General features: G+C 54.7%; 1 protein-coding gene and 1 long non-coding RNA gene across 2 annotated transcripts; both read right to left on the bottom strand.

Annotated features, from left to right (window-relative positions):
- Positions 1–9954: 9954 nt before the first annotated feature.
- On the bottom strand, positions 9955–11224 carry LOC132808924 (G-protein coupled receptor 84-like). Its single transcript, XM_060822339.1, has one exon. It carries the CDS (start codon positions 11186–11188, stop codon positions 10076–10078), a length of 1113 nt encoding a protein of 370 aa, XP_060678322.1. The 5' UTR covers positions 11189–11224; the 3' UTR covers positions 9955–10075.
- Positions 11225–21416: 10192 nt separating this feature from the next.
- Positions 21417–22505, bottom strand: LOC132808921 (uncharacterized). Its single transcript, XR_009642173.1, has 2 exons — positions 22423–22505; positions 21417–21844 (listed from the first exon to the last, which is right to left on the bottom strand). It is a non-coding gene; the product is annotated as an uncharacterized LOC132808921 (long non-coding RNA).
- Between the last annotated feature and the right edge of the window lie 319 nt (positions 22506–22824).

The raw sequence follows: 22824 nt of genomic DNA, 5'->3' as shown, positions 1-22824 counted from the left end.
CTCTCTCTCTCACACTGTCTCTAGTTCGCTCTCTCTCACTGTCTCCCATTCTCTCTCTCTCTCTCTCTCTCTCTCTCTAGTTCTCTCTATCGCTCTCACTGTCTGTATTTCTCTCTCTCTCTCTCACACTGTCTCTAGTTCGCTCTCTCTCACTCTCTCTAGTTCACTCTCTCTCACTGTCTCTTGTTTTCTCTCTCTCTCTCACTGTAGTTCTCTCTTTTTCTCTCACTGTCTCTACTCTCTCTCTCTGTCTCTAGTTCTCTCTGTCTCTCACTGTCTCTCGTTCTCTCTCTCTCTCTCTGTCTCTAGTTCTCTCTCTCACTCACTGTCTCTAGTTATCTCTGTCTCTCACTGTCTCTCGTTCTCTATCTCTCTCACTGTCTCTACTTCTCTCTCTCTCTGTCTATAGTTCTCTCTCTGTCTCTCACTGTCTCTACTTCTCTCTCTCTGTCTCTAGTTCTCTCTGTTTCTCAATGTCTCTCGTTCTGTAGCTCTCTCTGTCTCTAGTTCTCTCTCTCAGTCACTGACTCTAGTTCTCTCTCTCTTTCTGTCTGTCCCTCGTTCTCTATCTCTCTCACTGTCTCTCATTCTCTATCTCTCTCACTGTCTCTAGTTCTCTCTCTCTCTCACTGTCTCTCGTTCTCTCTCTCTCTCACTGTCTCTCGTTCTCTATCTCTCTCTCTGTTTCTAGTTCTCTCTCTATCACTGTCTCTCGTTCTGTATCTCTCACTGTCTCTAGTTCTCTCTCTCAGTCACTGACTCTAGTTCTCTCTCTCTTTCTGTCTGTCCCTCGTTCTCTATCTCTCTCACTGTCTCTCATTCTCTATCTCTCTCACTGCCTCTAGTTCTCTCTCTTTCTCACTGTCTCTAGTTCTCTCTCTCTCACACTCTCTGTCTCTAGTTCTCTCTCACTGTCTCTAGTTCTCTCTCTTTCACTGTCTCTAGTTCTCTCTCACTGTCTCTAGATATCTCTCTCTCACTGTCTCTAGTTCTCTTTCACTGTCTCTAGTTCTCTCTCTTTCACTGTCTCTAGTTCTCTCTCTCTCACACTCTCTGTCTCTAGTTCTCTCTCATTGTCTCTAGTTCTCTCACACACACACACTGTCTCTAGTTCGCTCTCTCTCTCCCGCTGTCTCTACTCTCTCTCACTGTCTCTCGTACACTCTCTCTCTCTCTCACTGTCTCTAGTTTTTTCTCTCTCTCTCTCTCTGTCTCTACTTCTCTCGCTCTCAATGTCTGTAGTTCTCTCTCTCTCACACACTGTCTCTAGTTCTCTCTCCCTCTCACTGTCTCTAGTTCTCTCTCTCACTCACTGTCTCTCGTACTGTCTCTCTGTCTCTCTCTCTGTCTCTAATTCTCTCTCACTGTCTCTAGTTTTCTTTCTCTCTCTCACTCTCTAGTTCTCTCTCACTATCTCTACTTCTCTCTCTCTGTCTCTCTCTCTGTCTCTAGTTCTCTCTCTCTGTCTCTAGTTCTCTCTCTCACTCACTGTCTCTCGTTCTCTGTCTCTCTCTCCCTGTCTCTAGTTCTCTCTCTCTCTCTCACTGTCTCTAGTTCTCTATATCTCTCACTGTCTCTAGATATCTCTCTCTCACTGTCTCTAGTTTTCTCTCTCTCTCTCACTGTCTCTAGTTCTCTATATCTCTCACTGTCTCTAGTTCTCTCTCTCTCTCTCTTTCTGTCTGTCTCTAGTTCTCTCTCTCTCTCTCACTATCTCTCGTTCTCTATATCTCTTACTGTCTCTAGATATCTCTCTGTCACTGTCTCTAGTTCTCTCTCTCTCACACACACACTGTCTCTAGTTCGCTCTCTCACTGTCTCCTGTTCTCTCTCTCTCTCTCTCACACTGTCTCTAGTTCTCTCTCTCTCTCTTACTGTCTCTAGTTATCTCTCTCTCTGTCTCTAGTTCTCTCTCACTCTCACTGTCTCTACTCTCTCTCTCTCTCACTGTCTTTCTCTCTCTCCCTGTCTCTAGTTCTCTCTCCCTGTCTCTAGTTTTCTCTCTCTCTCTCTCTAGTTCTCTCTCACTGTCTCTAGTTCTCTCTCTCTCTCTCCCTCTCTCACTGTCTCTCTCTCTCACTGTCTCTAGTTTTTTTCTCTCTCTCACTATCTCTAGTTCTCTCTCTCTCTTTCACTGTCTCTAGTTTTCTCTCTCTATCTCTCTCTCTGCTTCTCTCTCTCTCTGTCTCTAATTCTCTCTCTCTCTCACTGTCACTAGTTCTCTCTCACTGTCTCTACTTCTCTCTCTCTACTTCTCTCTCTCTCACTCACTGTCTTTCTCTCCCTCTGTCTCTCATTCTCTCTCACTGTCTCTAGTTTTTTTCTCTCTCTCACTATCTCTAGTTCTCTCTCGCTCACACTGTCTCTAGTTCTCTCTCACTGTCTCTAGTTCTCTCTCTCTCTTTCCCTCTCTCAATGTCTCTAGTTCTCTCTTTCTCACTGTCTCTAGTTCTCTCTCTTTCACTGTCTCTAGTTCTCTCTCTCTCACACTCTCTGTCTCTAGTTCTCTCTCACTGTCTCTAGTTCTCTCTCTTTCACTGTCTCTAGTTCTCTCTCACTGTCTCTAGTTCTCTTTCACTGTCTCTAGTTCTCTCTTTCACTGTCTCTAGTTCTCTCTCTCACACACTCTCTGTCTCTAGTTCTCTCTCATTGTCTCTAGTTCTCTCACACACACACACTGTCTCTAGTTCGCTCTCTCTCTCTCGCTGTCTCTACTCTCTCTCACTGTCTCTCGTACACTCTCTCTCTCTCTCACTGTCTCTAGTTCTTTCTCTCTCTCTCTCTGTCTCTACTTCTCTCGCTCTCAATGTCTGTAGTTCTCTCTCTCTCACACACTGTCTCTAGTTCTCTCTCCCTCTCACTGTCTCTAGTTCTCTCTCTCACTCACTGTCTCTCGTACTGTCTCTCTCTCTCTCTCTCTGTCTCTAATTCTCTCTCACTGTCTCTAGTTTTCTTTCTCTCTCTCACTCTCTCTAGTTCTCTCTCACTATCTCTACTTCTCTCTCTCTGTCTCTCTCTCTGTCTCTAGTTCTCTCTCTCTGTCTCTAGTTCTCTCTCTCACTCACTGTCTCTCGTTCTCTCTCTCTCTCTCTCCCTGTCTCTAGTTCTCTCTCTCTCTCTCTCCCTGTCTCTAGTTCTCTCTCTCTCTCTCTCACTGTCTCTAGTTCTCTATATCTCTCACTGTCTCTAGATATCTCTCTCTCACTGTCTCTAGTTTTCTCTCTCTCTCTCACTGTCTCTAGTTCTCTATATCTCTCACTGTCTCTAGTTCTCTCTCTCTCTCTCTTTCTGTCGGTCTCTAGTTCTCTCTCTCTCTCACTATCTCTCGTTCTCTATATCTCTTACTGTCTCTAGATATCTCTCTGTCACTGTCTCTAGTTCTCTCTCTCTCACACACACACTGTCTCTAGTTCGCTCTCTCACTGTCTCCTGTTCTCTCTCTCTCTCTCACTGTCTCTAGTTATCTCTCTCTCTGTCTCTAGTTCTCTCTCTCTCTCACTGTCTCTAGTTCTCTCTCACTCTCACTGTCTCTACTTCTCTCTCTCTCTCACTGTCTTTCTCTCTCTCCCTGTCTCTAGTTCTCTCTCCCTGTCTCTAGTTTTCTCTCTCTCTCTCTCTAGTTCTCTCTCACTGTCTCTAGTTCTCTCTCTCTCTCTCTCACTGTCTCTCTCTCTCACTGTCTCTAGTTTTTTTCTCTCTCTCACTATCTCTAGTTCTCTCTCTCTCTCTCACTGTCTCTAGTTTTCTCTCTCTATCTCTCTCTCTGCTTCTCTCTCTCTGTCTCTAATTCTCTCTCTCTCTCACTGTCACTAGTTCTCTCTCACTATCTCACTGTCTCTACTTCTCTCTCTCTACTTCTCTCTCTCTCACTCACTGTCTTTCTCTCTCTCTGTCTCTCGTTCTCTCTCACTGTCTCTAGTTCTCTGTCACTGTCTCTAGTTCTCTCTCTCACACACACACACATTGTCTCTAGTTCGCTCTCTCACTGTCTCCTGTTCTCTCTCTCTCTCTCTCCCTCTCTCTGTCTCTCTCTCTCACTGTCTCCTGTTCTCTCTCTCTCTCTCCCTCTCTCACTGTCTCTCTCTCTCACTGTCTCTAGTTGTCTCTCTCTCTCACTGTCTCTAGTTATCTCTCTCACTGTCTCTAGTTGTCTCTCTCTCTCACTGTCTCTAGTTATCTCTCTCTGTCTCTAGTTCTCTCTCTCTCTCACTGTCTCTCCTTCTGTCTCTCTCTCTGTCTCTAGTTCTCTCTCTCTCACTGTCTCTAGTTTTTTTCTCTCTCTCACTATCTCTAGTTCTCTCTCGCTCACACTGTCTCTAGTTCTCTCTCACTGTCTCTAGTTCTCTCTCTCTCTTTCCCTCTCTCAATGTCTCTAGTTCTCTCTTTCTCTCTGTCTCTAGTTCTCTCTCTGTCTCTAGTTCTCTCTCTCTCACTATCTCTCGTTCTCTATATCTCTCACTGTCTCTAGATATCTCTCTCTCACTGTCTCTAGTTCTCTCACTCTTTCACTGTCTCTAGTTCTCTCACACACACACACACACTCTCTCTCTCTCTCACACACACACACTCTCTCTCTCTCACTGTCTCTAGTCCTCTCTCTCTCTCTTACTCACTGTCTCTAGTTCTCTCTCTCTCTCACTGTGTCTATTTCCCCCTCTCTCTCTCTCACTGTCTCTAGTTCTCTCTTTCTCTCTCTCACTGTCTCTAGTTCCCTCTGTCTCTCACTCACTGTCTCTAGTTCTCTCTCTCTCTCTCACACTGTCTCTAGTTCTCTCTCACTGTCCATGGTTCTCTCTCTCTCTCTCTCACACACACACACTGTCTCTTGTTAACTCCCCTCCCCCCCCTTCCCTCTGGTCCCCTCTCATTGTGTCTTTCCATCTTCTCTGTCTTACGTCCCCTCTCACCCTCATTCTCATTGTCCCTCTCTCTATGTCTCTCTCTCTACGAACTGAGCAAATCTTATCCAGAATAAAATTACATTTGGAAGATTGGAGGGTTTGAGCTATAGGGAGAGGCTGGAACAGGCTGGGGCTGTTTTCCCTGGAGCGTCGGAGGCTGAGGGGTGACCTTATAGAGGTTTATAACATCACGAGGGTGGGGGGTAAATAGACAAGGTCTTTTCCCCCCTTGGGTGGGCGAGTCCAGAACTAGAGGGGGGTAGGTTTAAGATGAGAGGGGGGAAAGGGACCCAAGGGGCAACTTTTCCCCCCCACAGGGTGGTGCGTGTGTGGGAGGAGCTGCCAGAGGAAGTGGGTGGGGGCTGGTACAATGACAGCATTTAAAAGGTGGATGGGGGGGACAGGAACAGGAAGGGTTTAGAGGGAGATGGGGCCGAGTGCTGGGGGAACGGTTCGGATATCTGGGTCAGGACTTTGCAGGAGTGACAGTGAAGGAACGGCGATATATTTTCAAGGTGAGTACCTTGGAGGGAGGGGTAGGCGTTCCCATGTATCCGTTCCCCCTCGTCCTTCCCGAACGGAAGTGGCCGCGGCGGTGCCTGAGGATCTCCGCCGAGTTTCTGCAGCGCGTGTTGTAGTAGACGGTACACACCGTTGCTCCTGAGCCCTGGGGTGGGGGTGAGGGGGTAGAGGGAGGGGGTTATTTGTGGATGTGGGGCCTATCATACAGGGAGTGCTCTGTTCCCCCCTACCCCTCCCGGACGGTGTGGAGCTTCTCGAGTGTGTGTAGGGGGGCGAGTCGCCCCCATCTGGGCAAGTGTTCCCTCACCCTCCTGACTCGTCGAGAGTGGGGGGACGTGCTTTGGGGGAGGGAGGGAGTAAGGAGGGGAGGTACACACTGGAGATGGCTATGAAATGGAGGCTGAAACCTGCCCTCCCCACTGTCGCGATTAAATAGAATGAATCCCCAACACAAATCAACAAGCAAAGTTTTATTTCGCTAGCTCCAATTGACCAGAATGTTGACAGACCGAACAAATCCCTCCTAACTACTGACTAATCCCAAATAAAACAAAACTCTGGTGGTATGCTGTTCCAATAAATACGAGTCCCACAACAGTAGAATGTAGTCTTTTGAAATCACAGCCGGGTTTTGGATCTTCTGGAATCTTCTCTGTCGCTTGTTCAATGTCTTGCTGGTACCGTTTGTTATTCAGATGGTCACTCCTCTAAGATAGAGGGGAGTTTGAGAGAGCCAATTATTTTGTCAAGAGAGAGCTGAGGGCCGTTAGCTCCCAGAGGAAGCTGCTGTCCATTAGAGCCGTGTCTAACTGTCCCTTCTTTTTATATCAGCGATGACCGCACCCACACATCAATATTTCTTACAATAGCATTAGTCCCACATTGTCAAAACCATCCGATTTAAATTTAATTGGTGTTTGGCGTCTAAGCGCCTGGTCCAAATTGATTGGTTAAGATTGCTGTTTGACCTGTTAACTGTATGGCTTTACCGTACAAAACGCTCTCGTTCGAGTTATCTACGCCCCAAGCATTTTAAATCTCTGAGCCAGATGGGGGCAGAAAAACACACCAACCTTTAAAAGGGACCACGCAATGCTTCCTTCCCTCCCCCCGCCACCGCTTAACATTTTACAAGCGCCAAATTCTAACCTCCCGCCTCCCAGTCGACAATCCCTCCCACCACCACCCCACCCAACTTCATTACCCAGTATTCCCAGCTTCTGACTTGTTCAAAGTCTGTTGACTTCCCAAAAATTCCGATGTTCGCTATTTCAGTGAAGGTAATATCCCCAAGGTGGGGGGCCGGTGATGGCCTGGTTTTAGTGGGAGGGGTGTTTGAGCTCACGGGGGGGGGGGGGGGGGGGGGAGTGGAAGTGTGTTCCTGTGTATCTGCTGCCCCTTTGTCCTCCCGCACAGAAGTGGTTGTGGGTTTGGAAGGTGCTGCCTGGTGTTTTCCACAGAACGTCTGGTAGACGACACACACTGTTGCTACTTAACGCAATTCGAACAATTATTCAGGAGTCTTTCCACAGAGTAACCACAACGCAGATAATACAGCATTTTAAGTTAATATCGCTTGGCTTACGTTTTCTGCCCTTCACTTGACTAGAGTCAAATGATTTGAAGAGGTAAATTTCTAACAAGTGTAAAAACAAATCGACATCTGATGACAGGCCTTTACCACTAATAGTGTCAAGGTGACTGTCAATCTTTCTAAACGGTGTGAAAATGTGCGCACGTTCCTATCGCCACACGGATAAGAGTTAGAGACGTACAACAGAGAAACAGACCCTTCAGCCCAACTTGTCTGTGCTGGCCCACACGCCCCATAACCTAACCCGGTCCCCATTCCCCCAGCACTTGGCCCCATCTCCCTCTAAACCCTTCCTGTTCCTGTCCCCCATCCACCTTTTAAATGCTGTCATTGTACCAGCCCCCACCCACTTTCTCTGGCAGCTCCTCCCACACACGCACCACCCTCTGGGGGGGAAAAAGTTGCCCCTCGGGTCCCTTCCCCCCCTCTCGCCTTAAACCTATCCCTCTCTAGTTCTGGACTCCCCCACCCCAGGGGGGAAAAGACCTTGTCTATTTACCCCCACACCCTCGTGATGTTATAAACCTCTATAAGGTCACCCCTCAGCCTCCGACGCTCCAGGGAAAACAGCCCCAGCCTGTCCAGCCTCTCCCTGTAGCTCAAACCCTCCGACCCTGGCAAGAGATGGACAATGTTGCGGCTGTACAGGACATTGGTTAGGGGGCCCCTGTTGGAATATTGTGTTCAATCCCGGTCTCCCTGCTACAGGAAGGATGTTGTGGGAGGGTTCGGAAAAGATTGACAAGGATGTTGGAGGGTTTGAGCTACAGGGAGAGGCTGGACAGGCTGGGGCTGTTTTCCCTGGAGCGTCGGAGGCTGAGGGGTGACCTTATAGAGGTTTATAACATCACGAGGGTGGGGGGTAAATAGACAAGGTCTTTTCCCCCCTGGGGTGGGGGAGGCTGAGGGGGTGACCTTATAGAGGTTTATAAAATCACGAGGGGGCGTGGACAGGGTGAAGGGCCGTTCTCACATCCCGAAGGTGGGGGATTTCACTTTGTGGGGGGGGGAATAACATCTTCAACACGGGAGGGGAAAGAATTAAAAAGACAACAAGGATGATTGTGTTTTTTTTAAACCCAGAGGGTGGTCCGCACGTGGGGAATGAAATTCCTGAGGAGGTGGGGACAGTTCCGACATTTTAAAAGACATTTAAACAAGGGCACGGACGGGGAAAGTTGGGAGGGATGTGGGGCCAGGGGCAGGGGAGGGGGTGGGGGAAGGTGTGGGGCTAGTTTTCGTTTCGGTTTGGGCCGAAGGGTCTGTTCCCGGGGCCGTGCACCTTGACCTCTACGGGGCACATAAGCGGTTGAATGAGATTGCGCACAAAACGGACCACACACGCACAAAAAAGAGAGTTAACAATTTTTCTTTTCAAACGCCCTGCCAAATAAAGCACCCCCCCACCCTCTCTCTCGGATTTACAAGCATTTCATATAAAGTTTGGAAACACGTACCAACAGATTCAAGAACAGCTTCTTCCCCGCTGTTAGCAGACGTGCGAACGGAGCTCTCATCTATTCGCGTTGCACACACTCTCTCCCTCTCCCTCTCCCTGGACCACCTCGGTAGCTGTTACACCCACTGTACTGATGGATGTGTGTATGTTAAGAGCATGGAAACATGCCCCTCAGTTCGCAGAGATTGAGGGAACGTGAAAGAGGGGCAGAGAGAGAGAGAGAGAGACAAACAGAGGCATAAACAGGTGAGAGAAAGACAGAGAGAGGGGCACACAAAACACACACACGCGCGCAGAGAAAGAGAGTCAGACAAATAGAGAGAAAGAGAGAGAAATAAACGTAGCGAGAGGGAGAAAGAGGAGGGGGAGGAGAGAGGAGGAGAAAGAGACATGGGATGAGAGAAACCAGTGAGTGACAAATACAGAGAGAGAGAGAGATACACACAGAGAGAGTGATAGAAACAGAGAGAGAGATAGCAAGACATGGACAGAGAGAGACCAGAGATAGACAGATGTAGCGAGAGAGAGAGAGAGAGATGCAGAGAGACAGACAGTGCAAGATAGAGAGAGACAGTGAGAGAAAGATAGATAGATAGAGATGCAGGAGAGAGAAACAGAGAGAAAGAATGAGACTGAGAGAGAGACAGTGACAGAGAGACGGACAAACAGAGAGAGAGAAACAGGGAGAGACGGAAAGATAGACACAGAGGGAGAGAGAGACAGTGACGGAGGGGAGGGGGGGGGAGACAAAGAGAGAGAAACAGGGCGAGAGAGATTGAGATTGAGAGACAGAGAGAGAGAGAGAGAACAGAGAGAGTGAGACAGAGACATGGATAGAGAGGGGGGAGAGGGAGAGAGGGAGAGAGAGGGGGAGAGAGGGAGAGAGAGGGGGAAGAGAAAAGGGGTGAGAGAGAGAAAAGGGGGAGAGAGAGAGAGGGGGGAGAGAGGGGGGGGGAAGAGAGAGTGAGGGGGGGAGAGATGGGAGAGAGAGAGAAAGGGGGAGAGAGGAGAGGAGGGGGAGAGAGAGGGGTGGAGAGAGAGGGGTGGAGAGAGGAGGGTGGAGAGAGGAGGGGGGAGAGAGAGGAGGGGGGAGAGAGAGGAGGGGGGAGAGAGAGGAGGGGGGAGAGAGAGGAGGGGGGAGAGAGAGGAGGGGGGAGAGAGAGAGAGAGAGGAGAGAGATGGGGAGAGAGAGAGAGAGAGAGAAAGGGGGAGAGAGAGAGAAGGAGAGAGAGAGAGAGAAAAGGAGAGAGAAGGGGGGGATAGAGAGAGGGGGAGAGAGGAGGGAGAGAGAGAAGGGGGAGAGAGAGAGAGAAAAGGAGAGAGAGAGAGGGGGGAGAGAGGAGGGAGAGAGAGAAGGGGGAGAGAGAGAGAGAAAAGGAGAGAGAGAGAGGGGGGAGAGAGGAGGGAGAGAGAGACCAGGGAGAGAGAGAGGGGGAAGAGAGAGAGAGAGAGAGAGGGGGGGATAGAGAGAGGGGGAGAGAAGGGGGAGAGAGAGAGAAAAAAGGAGAGAGAGAGACACACACACAGGGCTGGGGTAGGGGTGAGGTGTTGTAGGGGTTGGGGGGGGGTAACGATGAGACGGTTCCCCCCCACCTCTCTCTAGCCCAGTCCCCGCTGCCCCCGGGAGGCACACAGGGAGCAGGGCAGCCTCAGGACCCGCCCGTAGGCGTCCCGGAACTGCCGGTTCATGACGGCGTAGAGCACCGGGTTGGCGCAGCTGTTGAGCCAGGTGATGTTGCCGGCCAGAGCGCGCACCACGGTGGGCAGGCCCCGGCGGAAGAGGTTGGCCAGGCAGAACGGCAGGTAGCAGGCCAGGTAGACTAGGAAGACGGCGAAACACATGGCCGTCACCCTCCTGGCGTCCGAGGAGCCGCGCCTCCTCGCCCCGGTCTTCCTCGGCGCCATGGCCTGTCCCTCGGCCTTCCGCATGGAGCTCGTTGCCTCGCTCCCCTCCTCCCCCTGCGTCCCTCCGTCCACCACCACCTCCTCCTCCTCCTCCTCCTCCGGCCGCGAACTGGAGGCCTCAGCAGGCCGAGGCACCCTGTAGCTGCGCGCCGCCCTCCCGGTCGACCGGACCTTGCGGTAGATGAGCAGGTAGAAGACGCCGATGGAGGTCAGGCCAAAGCCGAAGGTCAGCACGTGCAGGGCGGTGGTGTAGGCCCGGCCTCGCGTCGGGTGGAGGCTGCAGGAGCACACGCTCGGCAGGAAGTCGTAGACGCACCAGAAGGGGCCCAGGAGGCCGAAGGAGAGGAGCCAGGGCGCGGCGAGGAAGACCGGCGGTGCCCAGGGGCGCGCCGAGACCTCCCGGAAACCCCGGGGGCACCTCACCAGGGCGTAGCGGGCGCCGGCGATGAGGGCCAGGTTGAGGATGGAGACCAGGTTGGAGGCGAAGACCAGTAGGCCGAAGGCTCGGCAGGCCTGGCGGCCCCCGCTCCAGCCCATCCTCAGGTAGCTGGTGACCGTCACGGGCTGCAGGAAGGCGCTGTAGAGCAGGTCGGACAGCGTCAGGTTCAGGATGAGCAGGTTGAAGGGGGTCCTCAGGCGGGCGTCCACCGCGTAGGCCAGGAGGGTCAGAGAGTTCCCGGTGGCCCCCACCGCGGTCACCAACAGGCCCAGCGACGCACCGAAGTAGCGGTACTCGGACAGCGAGGGGTCGCAGCTCCAGCTGGAGGCGTTGGTGGGCTCCCAGAGGCAACTGACTCCCGGGAACATGGTCCACGCTCTCTCTCTCTCTCTCCCTCTCAGTCTGTCCGTTGGCTCCGACAGAGAGAAAGAGGAAGGAAGGAAGGGAGGGAGAGAGGGAGGGAGGTCAGGCCCTTGCGACACACACACACGCACACACACACACACACGCACGCAGAAATAACAGTAGAGCAAGGAACAGGGGAAAAACGATGTCCTAGAAATAGATGTCGCCCCATCACAGTGTGAAGCTGAAAATGTGTTGCTGGAAAAGCGCAGCAGGTCAGGCAGCATCCAAGGAACAGGAAATTCGACGTTTCGGGCATGAGCCCTTCATCAGGAATGAGGAGAGGGTGCCAGGCAGGCTAAGATAAAAGGTAGGGAGGAGGGACTTGGGGGAGGGGCGATGGAGATGCGATAGGTGGAAGGAGGTCAAGGTGAGGGTGATAGGCTGGAGTGGGGTGGGGGCGGAGAGGTCAGGAAGAAGATTGCGGGTCAGGAAGGTGGTGCTGAGTTTGAGGGAACCGACTGAGACAAGGTGGGGGGAGGGGAAATGAGGAAACTGGAGAAGTCTGAGTTCATCCCTTGTGGTTGGAGGGTTCCCAGGCGGAAGATGAGGCGCTCTTCCTCCAACCGTTGTGTTGCTATGGTCTGGCGATGGAGGAGTCCAAGGACCTGCATGTCCTCGGTGGAGTGGGAGGGGGAGTTAAAGTGTTGAGCCACAGGGTGGTTGGGTTGGTTGGTCCGGGTGTCCCAGAGGTGTTCCCCGAAATGTTCCGCAAGTAGGCGGCCTGTCTCCCCAATGTAGAGGAGGCCACATTGGGTGCAGCGGATGCAATAGATGATGTGTGTGGAGGTACAGGTGAACTTGTGGTGGATATGGAAGGATCCCTTGGGGCCTTGGAGGGAAGTGAGGGAGGTGGTGTGGGCGCAAGTTTTACATTTCCTGCGGTTGCAGGGGAAGGTGCGGGGGTGGAGGTTGGGTTGGTGGGGGGTGTGGATCTGACGAGGGAGTCACGAAGGGAGTGGTCCTTGCGGAACGCTGATAGGGGAGGGGAGGGAAATATATCCCTGGTGGTGGGGTCCGTTTGGAGGTGGCGGAAATGACGGCGGATGATACGCTGTATACGGAGGTTGGTGGGGTGGGAGGCGAGAACCAGTGGGGTTCTGTCTTGGTGGCGGTTGGAGGAGCGGGGCTCAAGGGCGGAGGAGCGGGAGGTGGAGGGGATGCGGTGGAGGGCATCGTCGATCACGTCTGCGGGGAAATTGCCCATCACAGTGTGGCCTTCCACCCGAAAACGGTCATCTCCGGCCCAGCCCAACGCTGACATGGTGCCGCCCAGTCCAACCCTGCCATCTCCCACCCACCCCCCGCCCAACCCTTCCATCTCCCACCCAGTCTAATCCCACTCTCCCCCCCCACACCCTTTAATATCCCACCCAGTCTAATCCCACTCTCCCCCCCCATACTACAGTAAATCCCTGCTGTTTCTCTCTGTATCGGTGGAACTGTTGCTGCTAGCCATGTCTCTCTACCTCCTCAGGGCGCTATGGAAATGCAGCACTCGTCCACTTGTCAGCTTTCACTGGTCCGCTCATGTCCGAGTGCATCCCAGGGACCCTCTGCCTGAGACCACGGGAAACCACAGAGTGGTGAACACCACCCAGCCCCTCACAGCAAACACCCACCCTCCCTCCCACCCTAGGGGGAGAGAGAGAGGAGGGGGGAGAGAGAGAGAGGAGGGGGGAGAGAGAGAGAGAGAGATGGGGGGGAGAGAGAGAGAGAGAGATGGGGGGGAGAGAGAGAGAGAGATGGGGGGGGAGAGAGAGAGAGAGATGGGGGGGAGAGAGAGAGAGATGGGGGGGAGAGAGAGAGAGATGGGGGGGAGAGAGAGAGAGATGGGGGGGAGAGAGAGAGAGATGGGGGGGGAGAGAGAGAGATGGGGGGGAGAGAGAGAGAGATGGGGGAGAGAGAGAGAGATGGGGGGGAGAGAGAGAGAGATGGGGGGGAGAGAGAGAGAGATGGGGGGAGAGAGAGAGAGATGGGGGGAGAGAGAGAGAGAGATGGGGGGAGAGAGAGAGAGAGATGGGGGGAGAGAGAGAGAGAGATGGGGGGGAGAGAGAGAGAGAGATGGGGGGGGGAGAGAGAGAGAGAGATGGGGGGGAGAGAGAGATGAGGGGAGAGAGAGATGAGGGGGGAAGAGGGGGAAAGAGAGGGGAAGGGGGGAGGGGGGAAGAGGGGGAAGTGGGGGGAAGGGGGGAGAGAGGGGGCAGGGGAGAGAGGGGGCAAGGGGAACGGGGGGGAGGGGGGAGAGATGGAAAGAAAATGAGAAGGAAAGAGAGAGTTAAAGAAAGACAGACAATGAAAGGGTGAGAGAGAGAGAGAGACAAATAGAAAGAGAGAGAGAGCGAGAGAGAGACAGATAGATAGCAGGGAGACCGGGATTGAACACAATATTCCAACAGGGGCCCCTAACCAATGTCCTGTACAGCCGCAACGTGACCCCCCCAACTCCTGTACTCAATACTCTGACCAATAAAGGGAAGCATACCCAACCCCTCCTTCACTATCCTATCACCCGCGACTCCACTTTCAAGGAGCTATGAAAGTCTTTAGTCTATCCTGACCATTTCTCATCCATGGGACCGTTCTAGTCAATCACTCCTGCACTCTCTCTCTGTCTCTCTCTGTCTCTCTCTGTCTGTCTCTCCTTGTGAGTAGGATTGACAGTATGGCAGAGGGATGGTAACGGATAACAGTCACAGAGACGCCCAGCACGGAAACAGGCCCTTCGGCCCGACCTGTCCGTGCTGGCCCAGATATCCCTAACCTAACCCAGTCCCCATGCCCCCCAGCACTTGGCCCCATCTCCCTCTAAACCCTTCCTGTTCCTGTCCCCCACCCACCTTTTAAATGCTGTCATTGTACCAGCCCCCACCCACTTCCTCTGGCTGCTCCTCCCACACACGCACCACCCTCTGGGGGGAAAAATGTTGACCCTTGGGTCCCTTTCCCCCCTCTCACCTTAAACCTACCCCCCTCTAGTTCTGGACTCCCCCACCCCAGGGGGGAAAAGACCTGGTCTATTTACCCCCCACCCCCGTGATGTTATAAACCTCTATAAGGTCACCCCCTCAGCCTCCGACGCTCCAGGGAAAACAGCCCCAGCCTGTCCAGCCTCTCCCTGTAGCTCAAACCCTCCACCCCAGCAACAGAGTCACGTTGCGGCTGTACAGGACATTGGGTTAGGGGGCCCCTGTTGGAATATTGTGTGCAATCCCGGTCTCCCTGCTACAGGAAGGATGTGGTAAGACTTGAAATGGCTCAGGAAAGATTGACAAGGATGTGGCCAGGTTTACAAATTTAATTTTGCCATAAACTCTGTGCCTTACATTTGCGTCCTCCACTATCACCTGATGAAGGAGCGTCGCTCCGAAAGCTGGTGTGCTTCCAATTAAACCTGTCAGACTATAACCTGGCGTTGTGTGATTCTTAACTGTGTACATCCCAGTGCAACACCGGCAACTCCAAACATTGCCAGGGTCGGAGGGTTTGAGCTACAGGGAGAGGCTGGACAGGCTGGGCTGTTTTCCCTGGAGCCTCGGAGGCTGAGGGGTGACCTTATAGAGGTTTATAAGATCACGAGGGTGGGGTAAATAGACAAGGTCTTTTCCCCCCTGGGGTGGGGGAGTCCAGAACTAGAGGGGGGGGGGTAGGTTTAGGGTGAGGGGGGAAAGATATAAAAGAGACCTAAGGGGCAACTTTTTCACACAGAGGGTGGTGCGTGTATGGAATGAGCTGCCAGAGGATGTGGTGGGGGCTGGTACAATGACAACATTTAAGAGGCATTTGGATGGGTATATGAATAGGAAGGGTTTGGAGGGATATGGGCCGGGTGCTGGCAGGTGGGGACTAGATTGGGTCGGGATAGCTGGGTCAGCATGGACGGATTGGACCGAAGGGTCTGTTTCCATTGCTGTACATCTCTATGACTCTATGACATGCAGAGGAACAGAGAGAGAGAGAGAGAGAGAGACACACACACACACACACATGGGAACAGAGAGAGACAGAAATGGAGAGAGAGACACACACACACACATGGGAACAGAGAGAGACAGAAAGAGAGAAAAGAGAGAGACACGCACACATGGGAACAGAGAGAGACAGAAATAGAGAGAGAGAGAGAGAGAGACACGCACACATGGGAACAGAGAGAGACAGAAATAGAGAGAGAGAGAGAGAGAGAGAGACACGCACACATGGGAACAGAGAGAGACAGAAATAGAGAGAGAGAGAGAGAGAGACACGCACACATGGGAACAGAGAGAGACAGAAATAGAGAGAGAGAGAGAGAGAGAGACACGCACACATGGGAACAGAGAGAGACAGAAATAGAGAGAGAGAGAGAGACACACACACAGGAACAGAGAGAGACAGAAATAGAGAGAGAGAGAGACACAAACACATGGGAACAGAAAGAGACAGAAATAGAGAGAGAGAGAGAGAGACACACACACAGGAACAGAGAGAGACAGAAATAGAGAGAGAGAGAGACACAAACACATGGGAACAGAGAGAGACAGAAATAGAGAGAGAGAGAGAGAGAGAGACACGCACACATGGGAACAGAGAGAGACAGAAATAGAGAGAGAGAGAGAGAGAGAGACACACACAGGAACAGAGAGAGACAGAAATAGAGAGAGAGAGAGACACAAACACATGGGAACAGAAAGAGACAGAAATAGAGAGAGAGAGAGAGAGAGAGAGAGAGACACGCACACATGGGAACAGAGAGAGACAGAAATAGAGAGAGAGAGAGAGAGAGAGAGAGAGACACACAGGAACAGAGAGAGACAGAAATAGAGAGAGAGAGAGACACAAACACATGGGAACAGAGAGAGACAGAAATAGAGAGAGAGAGAGAGAGAGACACGCACACATGGGAACAGAGAGAGACAGAAATAGAGAGAGAGAGAGAGAGAGACACGCACACATGGGAACAGAGAGACAGACAGAAATAGAGAGAGAGAGAGAGAGAGAGAGACACGCACACATGGGAACAGAGAGACAGACAGAAATAGAGAGAGAGAGAGAGAGAGAGAGAGACACACACATACAGGAACAGAGAGAGACAGAAATAGAGAGAAAGAGAGACACACACACACACACACATACAGGAACAGAGAGACAGACAGACAGAAACAGAGAGAGAGACATGCACAGATACAATGAGAAAGGGGAAACCTGAGACAGAAACAGGGGATTGAGACAGGCAGAAGAGACACACAGTGGAGCAGTGAGACAGAGTGAGACAAACAGTGTGACAGAGATAGAGAGGGAGAAACAGGCACACACACAAACACACAGGGACAGAGACACAGAAATAGAGAGAGAGAGACATGGGAACAGAGAGAGAGAGAGATACAGAAACACACACAAACAAAGCCAGAGAGACGGAGACAAACACTGACAGAGACACAAACACAACCACACAGGCAGGGAGTCGGAGACACACACACACACATACACACACGCAGTGACAGAGGCAGACAGCGAGAGAGAACAAATTTAAAAACAATCCCAGTTGTTCGGAAGCACTAGCTGTTGGAGCGCTGCTCCTTCACCAGAGCAACGACCCGCACTCCGAAGGAGAGTGCTTCCGGAGAAACGGGTTGGACTGTAGCCTGGCTGTTGTGGGATTTCTGCCTATCCCTGTCCCAGAAGAGGGGGACATCCAAGTCACGAGAAACCAACCTGACACGGCACTGACTGCCACAGGATGGAGACAGAGACCGCGGTCTCGCTCCGGAGATGCCAAGGGCTTTTGACGTTCTCCCAGTGATCCCGGAACGTTGTCCCTGTCTGTCCCCTCGTTCTGCCCCAAGACGTTGCTCCCGGCGTGTTTCTAGGAGGGCAACGGGTGGGGGATTACTCTGTATCTAACCCCCTGTCCCTGGGAGTGGGGGGACGGTGTAGAGGGAGCATTACTCTGTATCTAACCCTCTGTCTCTGGGATAGGGGGACGGTGTAGAGGGAGCTTTACTCTGTATCTAACCCCCTGTCCCTGGGAGTGGGGGGACGGTGTAGAGGATCTTTACTCTGTATCTAACCCCCTGTCCCTGGGAGTGGGGGGATGGTGTAGATGGAGCTTTACCCTGTATCTAACCCCCTGTCCCGGGGAGTGGGGGACGGTGTGGAGGGAGCATTACTCTGTATCTAACCCCCCGTCCCTGGGAGTAGGGGGACGGTGTAGAAGGAGCTTTACGCTGTATCTAACCCCCTGTCCCTGGGAGTAGGGGGACGGTGTAGAAGGAGCTTTACGCTGTATCTAACCCCCTGTCCCTGGGAGTGAGGAACGGTGTAGAGGGAGCTTTATTCTGTATCTAACCCCCTGTCCCTGGGAGTGGGGGGGACAGTGTAGAGGGAGCTTTACTCTGTATCTAACCCCCTGTCCCTGGGAGTGAGGGGGATGGTGTAGAGGGAGCTTTACTCTGTATCTAACCCCCTGTCCCTGGGAGTGTTTGATTGGGGGAGGGGGGTACGGTGTGGAGGGTGGATGTGAAGTCAAGGGGGCGGAGGTAGACAGTGCAGAGTAAGGTTTATTTCCTGCGGTAAATCCATTTTGCATTCGTGTAGCGCCTGCGAAGTGGTTGGGCTCTCTTCTGCACGGGGGTCAGGAGGATTGGACACACCCTCACCCTGCACAGTTCCCCGGTCTCCCTCGGTCACTCGGAGCACCGTGCACAGTTCCCCGGTCTCCCCTCGGTCAGACCCGCACTCGGAGCACCGTGCACGGTTCCCCGGTCTCCCCTCGGTCAGACCCACACTCGGAGCACCGTGCACGGTTCCCCGGTCTCCCCTCGGTCAGACCCACACTCGGAGCACCGTGCACGGTTCCCCGGTCTCCCCTCGGTCAGACCCACACTCGGAGCACCGTGCACGGTTCCCCGGTCTCCCCTCGGTCAGACCCACACTCGGAGCACCGTGCACGGTTCCCCGGTCTCCCCTCGGTCAGACCCACACTCGGGGCACCGTGCACAGATCCCCGGTCTCCCCTCGGTCAGACCCACACTCGGAGCACCGTGCACAGTTCCCCGGTCTCCCCTCGGTCAGACCCACACTCGGAGCACCGTGCACAGTTCCCCGGTCTCCCCTCGGTCAGACCCACACTCGGAGCACCGTGCACAGTTCCCCGGTCTCCCCTCGGTCAGACCCACACACGGAGCACCGTGCACAGTTCCCCGGTCTCCCCTCGGTCAGACCCCACACTCGGAGCACCGTGCACAGTTCCCCGGTCTCCCTCGGTCAGACCCCACACTCGGAGCACCGTGCACAGTTCCCCGGTCTCCCCTCGGTCAGACCCACACACGGAGCACCGTGCACAGTTCCCCGGTCTCCCCTCGGTCAGACCCCACACTCGGAGCACCGTGCACAGTTCCCCGGTCTCCCCTCGGTCAGACCCACACTCAGAGCACCGTGCACAGTTCCCCGGTCTCCCCTCGGTCACTCGGAGCACCGTGCACAGTTCCCTGGTCTCCCCTCGGTCACTCGGAGCACCGTGCACAGTTCCCCGGTCTCCCCTCGGTCAGACCCACACTCGGAGCACCGTGCACAGTTCCCCGGTCTCCCCTCGGTCAGACCCACACTCGGAGCTCCGTGCACAGTTCCCCGGTCCCCCCTCGGTCAGACCCACACTCGGAGCACCGTGCACAGTTCCCCGGTCTCCCTCGGTCAGACCCACACTCGGAGCACCGTGCACAGTTCCCCGGTCTCCCCTCGGTCAGACCCACACACGGAGCACCGTGCACAGTTCCCCGGTCTCCCCTCGGTCAGACCCCACACTCGGAGCACCGTGCACAGTTCCCCGGTCTCCCCTCGGTCAGACCCCACACTCGGAGCACCGTGCACAGTTCCCCGGTCTCCCCTCGGTCAGACCCACACACGGAGCACCGTGCACAGTTCCCCGGTCTCCCCTCGGTCAGACCCCACACTCGGAGCACCGTGCACAGTTCCCCGGTCTCCCTCGGTCAGACCCCACACTCGGAGCACCGTGCACAGTTCCCCCGTCTCCCCTCGGTCAGACCCACACTCGGGGCACCGTGCACAGTTCCCCGGTCTCCCCTCGGTCAGACCCACACTCGGAGCACCGTGCACAGTTCCCCGGTCTCCCCTCGGTCACTCGGAGCACCGTGCACAGTTCCCTGGTCTCCCCTCGGTCACTCGGAGCACCGTGCACAGTTCCCCGGTCTCCCCTCGGTCAGACCCACACTCGGAGCACCGTGCACAGTTCCCCGGTCTCCCCTCGGTCAGACCCACACTCGGAGCACCGTGCACAGTTCCCCGGTCTCCCCTCGGTCAGACCCACACTCGGAGCACCGTGCACAGTTCCCCGGTCTCCCCTCGGTCAGACCCACACTCGGAGCTCCGTGCACAGTTCCCCGGTCCCCCCTCGGTCAGACCCACACTCGGAGCACCGTGCACAGTTCCCCGGTCTCCCCTCGGTCAGACCCACACTCGGAGCACCGTGCACAGTTCCCCGGTCTCCCTCGGTCAGACCCCACACTCGGAGCACCGTGCACAGTTCCCCGGTCTCCCCTGGGTCAGACCCACACTCGGAGCACCGTGCACAGTTCCCCGGTCTCCCCTCGGTCAGACCCACACTCGGAGCACCGTGCACGGTTCCCCGGTCTCCCCTCGGTCAGACCCACACTCGGAGCACCGTGCACAGTTCCCCGGTCTCCCCTCGGTCACTCGGAGCACCGTGCACAGTTCCCTGGTCTCCCCTCGGTCACTCGGAGCACCGTGCACAGTTCCCTGGTCTCCCCTCGGTCACTCGGAGCACCGTGCACAGTTCCCCGGTCTCCCCTCGGTCAGACCCGCACTCGGAGCACCGTGCACAGTTCCCCGGTCTCCCTCGGTCAGACCCACACTCGGAGCACCGTGCACAGTTCCCCGGTCTCCCTCGGTCACTCGGAGCACCGTGCACAGTTCCCTGGTCTCCCCTCGGTCAGACCCACACTCGGAGCACCGTGCACGGTTCCCCGGTCTCCTCTCGGTCAGACCCACACTCGGAGCACCGTGCACGGTTCCCCGGTCAGCCACCCACACGGCATATTACAGCTGACTCCCTTTCTCAGTCGGTAAGCTGTAAGCACAGAGACAGACACTGCTTACTACTGCGGCGTGGCCACAGACCGTTTGGCCCAACCAGTCCGTGCTGACCCTAATCCCCGATCTCAACCACTCCCACACCTGTTCCTTGCTCCTGGCCCATCTCCCTCCAAACCTCCCCCTCTTCATGTCCTTATCCAAATGTCTTCACGCACACCACTTCCTCAGACCGCAAAACTGCCCCTCACGTCTTTTGTAATTCTCCTTTCATCGTCAAATTGTGACCCCCAGTCTTGAGATCCCCCAGCCCAGGGGGGAAAAGACCTTGTCTATTTACCCCACCCCCTCGTGATGTTATAAACCTCTATAAGGTCACCCCTCAGTCACCAACGCTCCAGGGAAAACAGCCCCAGCCTCTCCCTGTAGCTCAAACCCCCTCCATTCCCGGCAACGTCCCGGTAAATCTCTGGTGCGCCCCTCCTCCGGGTTGATAATCTCCTCCCTGTAACCGGGTGGACGCAGCCATCCAGACGAGACCTCACCAACCTCCTGTCCAACCCCAACGTGACGTCCCCCAACTCCCCTCTGCTCAAAAGGTCTGAGCGACGAAGGCAGGTGAGGTGAACCCCTTCTTAACCCCACCCCTCCCCCCGTCTACCAGCGATGCAAACCTCCGCGCATTACGTCCCTGAGCCCCTGGGTCCCTCTGTCCTGCGACGCCGCCCCGGGACCCACCGTCAAGTCCGGCCCCTCGTTGGGTTTTACCGAAACGCAACCCCTCGCGTTTCTCCCCCCTCGAGTTAAACTCCGTCTGCCGTTCCTCGGCCCATTTGCGCGACGGACCGCATTCCCCCTCTGTCCTCGCCGCCCACTGCCCCTCGGCCTTAGAGACCCCCATCCCCAGGCTCGCTCCAACTCGGCTGCGTCCGCACACTGACCGACCACGCGCTCTCACCGTCGCATCCGAACCCACGCAGGGTCTGCCCCGCGGAGCCCTGTCAAAGGCTCCTTCAGCTCCACGTGGACTAGGCCCATCCACTCTCGCCTCCTCGGGCTGAGAGATAAAGAGGGGGAGGGCCCTTCGGCCCGTCAAGTCCCTGCACACCCACCCAACACCCCCAGCTAATTATAGCCAGGCCGAGATCACGAGGTGATACAACGATTTTATTACAACAGAGCGAGAGAGAGAGAGACATTAAATACATCGGAGTGCGCGGTACGGTGGGGTGAGAGGGTGGGGTGAGGGGGTGAGGGGGAGGGAACAACCAGGCGTGCTCCCTCACCACTTACCCTCCCCGACCACCCACCCCCGACCCTCTCCACCGGGATCCCTGAGCTGCTCCCCTCCCCCCCACACCCCCGGCACACCCGTTCCGGAATGTTCTGTCCTCGCCGGGCTGCGGAGGGGACCATCCTACCCCCACCCCCCTCACCGAGGGAATCCCAGTCTCGGCGGGGAAGCTGGGGGAGGGGTGGGGGGAGGTGGGGACAGTGACCGCCCCCCTTGGTCTTCAGCCTCCCTCCTACCGAAGCAGAGACCACTTGATCTGCTCCTTGGCAGACTGCAGGACCTGAGGGTGTGGGAGGGAGAGAGGGAAAGAGAGAGAGAGAGAAGGTTAACGCAGGGGGACACAGAGAGAGAGCGAGAGAGCGAGACAGAGCGAGAGAGCGAGACAGAGCGAGAGAGCGAGACAGAGCGAGAGAGCGAGAGAGCGAGACAGAGCGAGAGAGCGAGAGAGCGAGACAGAGCGAGAGAGCGAGACAGAGCGAGAGAGCGAGACAGAGCGAGAGAGCGAGAGAGAGCGCCAGAGCGAGACAGAGAGAGTGAGAGACAGAGAGTAAGACAGAGAGAGAGAGTGAGTAAGACAGAGAGAGAGTGAGTGAGTAAGACAGAGAGAGTGAGTGAGTGTAAGACAGAGAGAGAGACAGAGAGAGAGAGTGAGACAGAGAGACAGAGAGACAGAGAGTCAGAGAGTCAGAGAGTCAGAGAGTCAGAGAGTCAGAGAGACAGAGAGACAGAGAGACAGAGAGACAGAGAGACAGAGAGACAGAGAGACAGAGAGAGCGTGGAGAGAGAGACAGAGAGAGGGCAGGTGGAGTGTGATGGAGTGAATTGTGCGTGAAATGTAGAATAGTTTCCGGGACATACCTGTGCCACCGTTTGCTCTGTCAGAGGGACATCATCGGCCTGGAATAGAGTCACAAAGATTCACTGGAGAGTGCACGTGATTCAGGCCCAGGACAGACAATCACCTCGAGGCCGTTCAGATTAACATTCCTGCTCAGTGACTCCCTCTCCTTCCTCCCCCCCCTCCACGTTCAATGGCGTTACCGTCACTGAATCCCCCTTCCCCCCCCCCACTATCAACATCCTGGGGGTTACCGTCTCCAACAAGAGAGAGAGAGAGAGAAAGAAAGTGAGAGAGAGAGAGAGAGTGTGTGTGTGAGAGAGACAGAGAGTGTGAGAGAGTGTGTGTGTGAGAGAGAGAGAGAGAAAGTGACAGAGAGAGAGAGAGAGAGAGAGAGAAAAAGGATAGAGAGAGAGAAAAAA

This window comes from Hemiscyllium ocellatum, assembly GCF_020745735.1.
Source record: "Hemiscyllium ocellatum isolate sHemOce1 chromosome X unlocalized genomic scaffold, sHemOce1.pat.X.cur. SUPER_X_unloc_1, whole genome shotgun sequence".
Taxonomy (NCBI): Eukaryota; Metazoa; Chordata; class Chondrichthyes; order Orectolobiformes; family Hemiscylliidae; genus Hemiscyllium; species Hemiscyllium ocellatum.
This window is presented reverse-complemented; position numbering and strand designations above follow the sequence as displayed.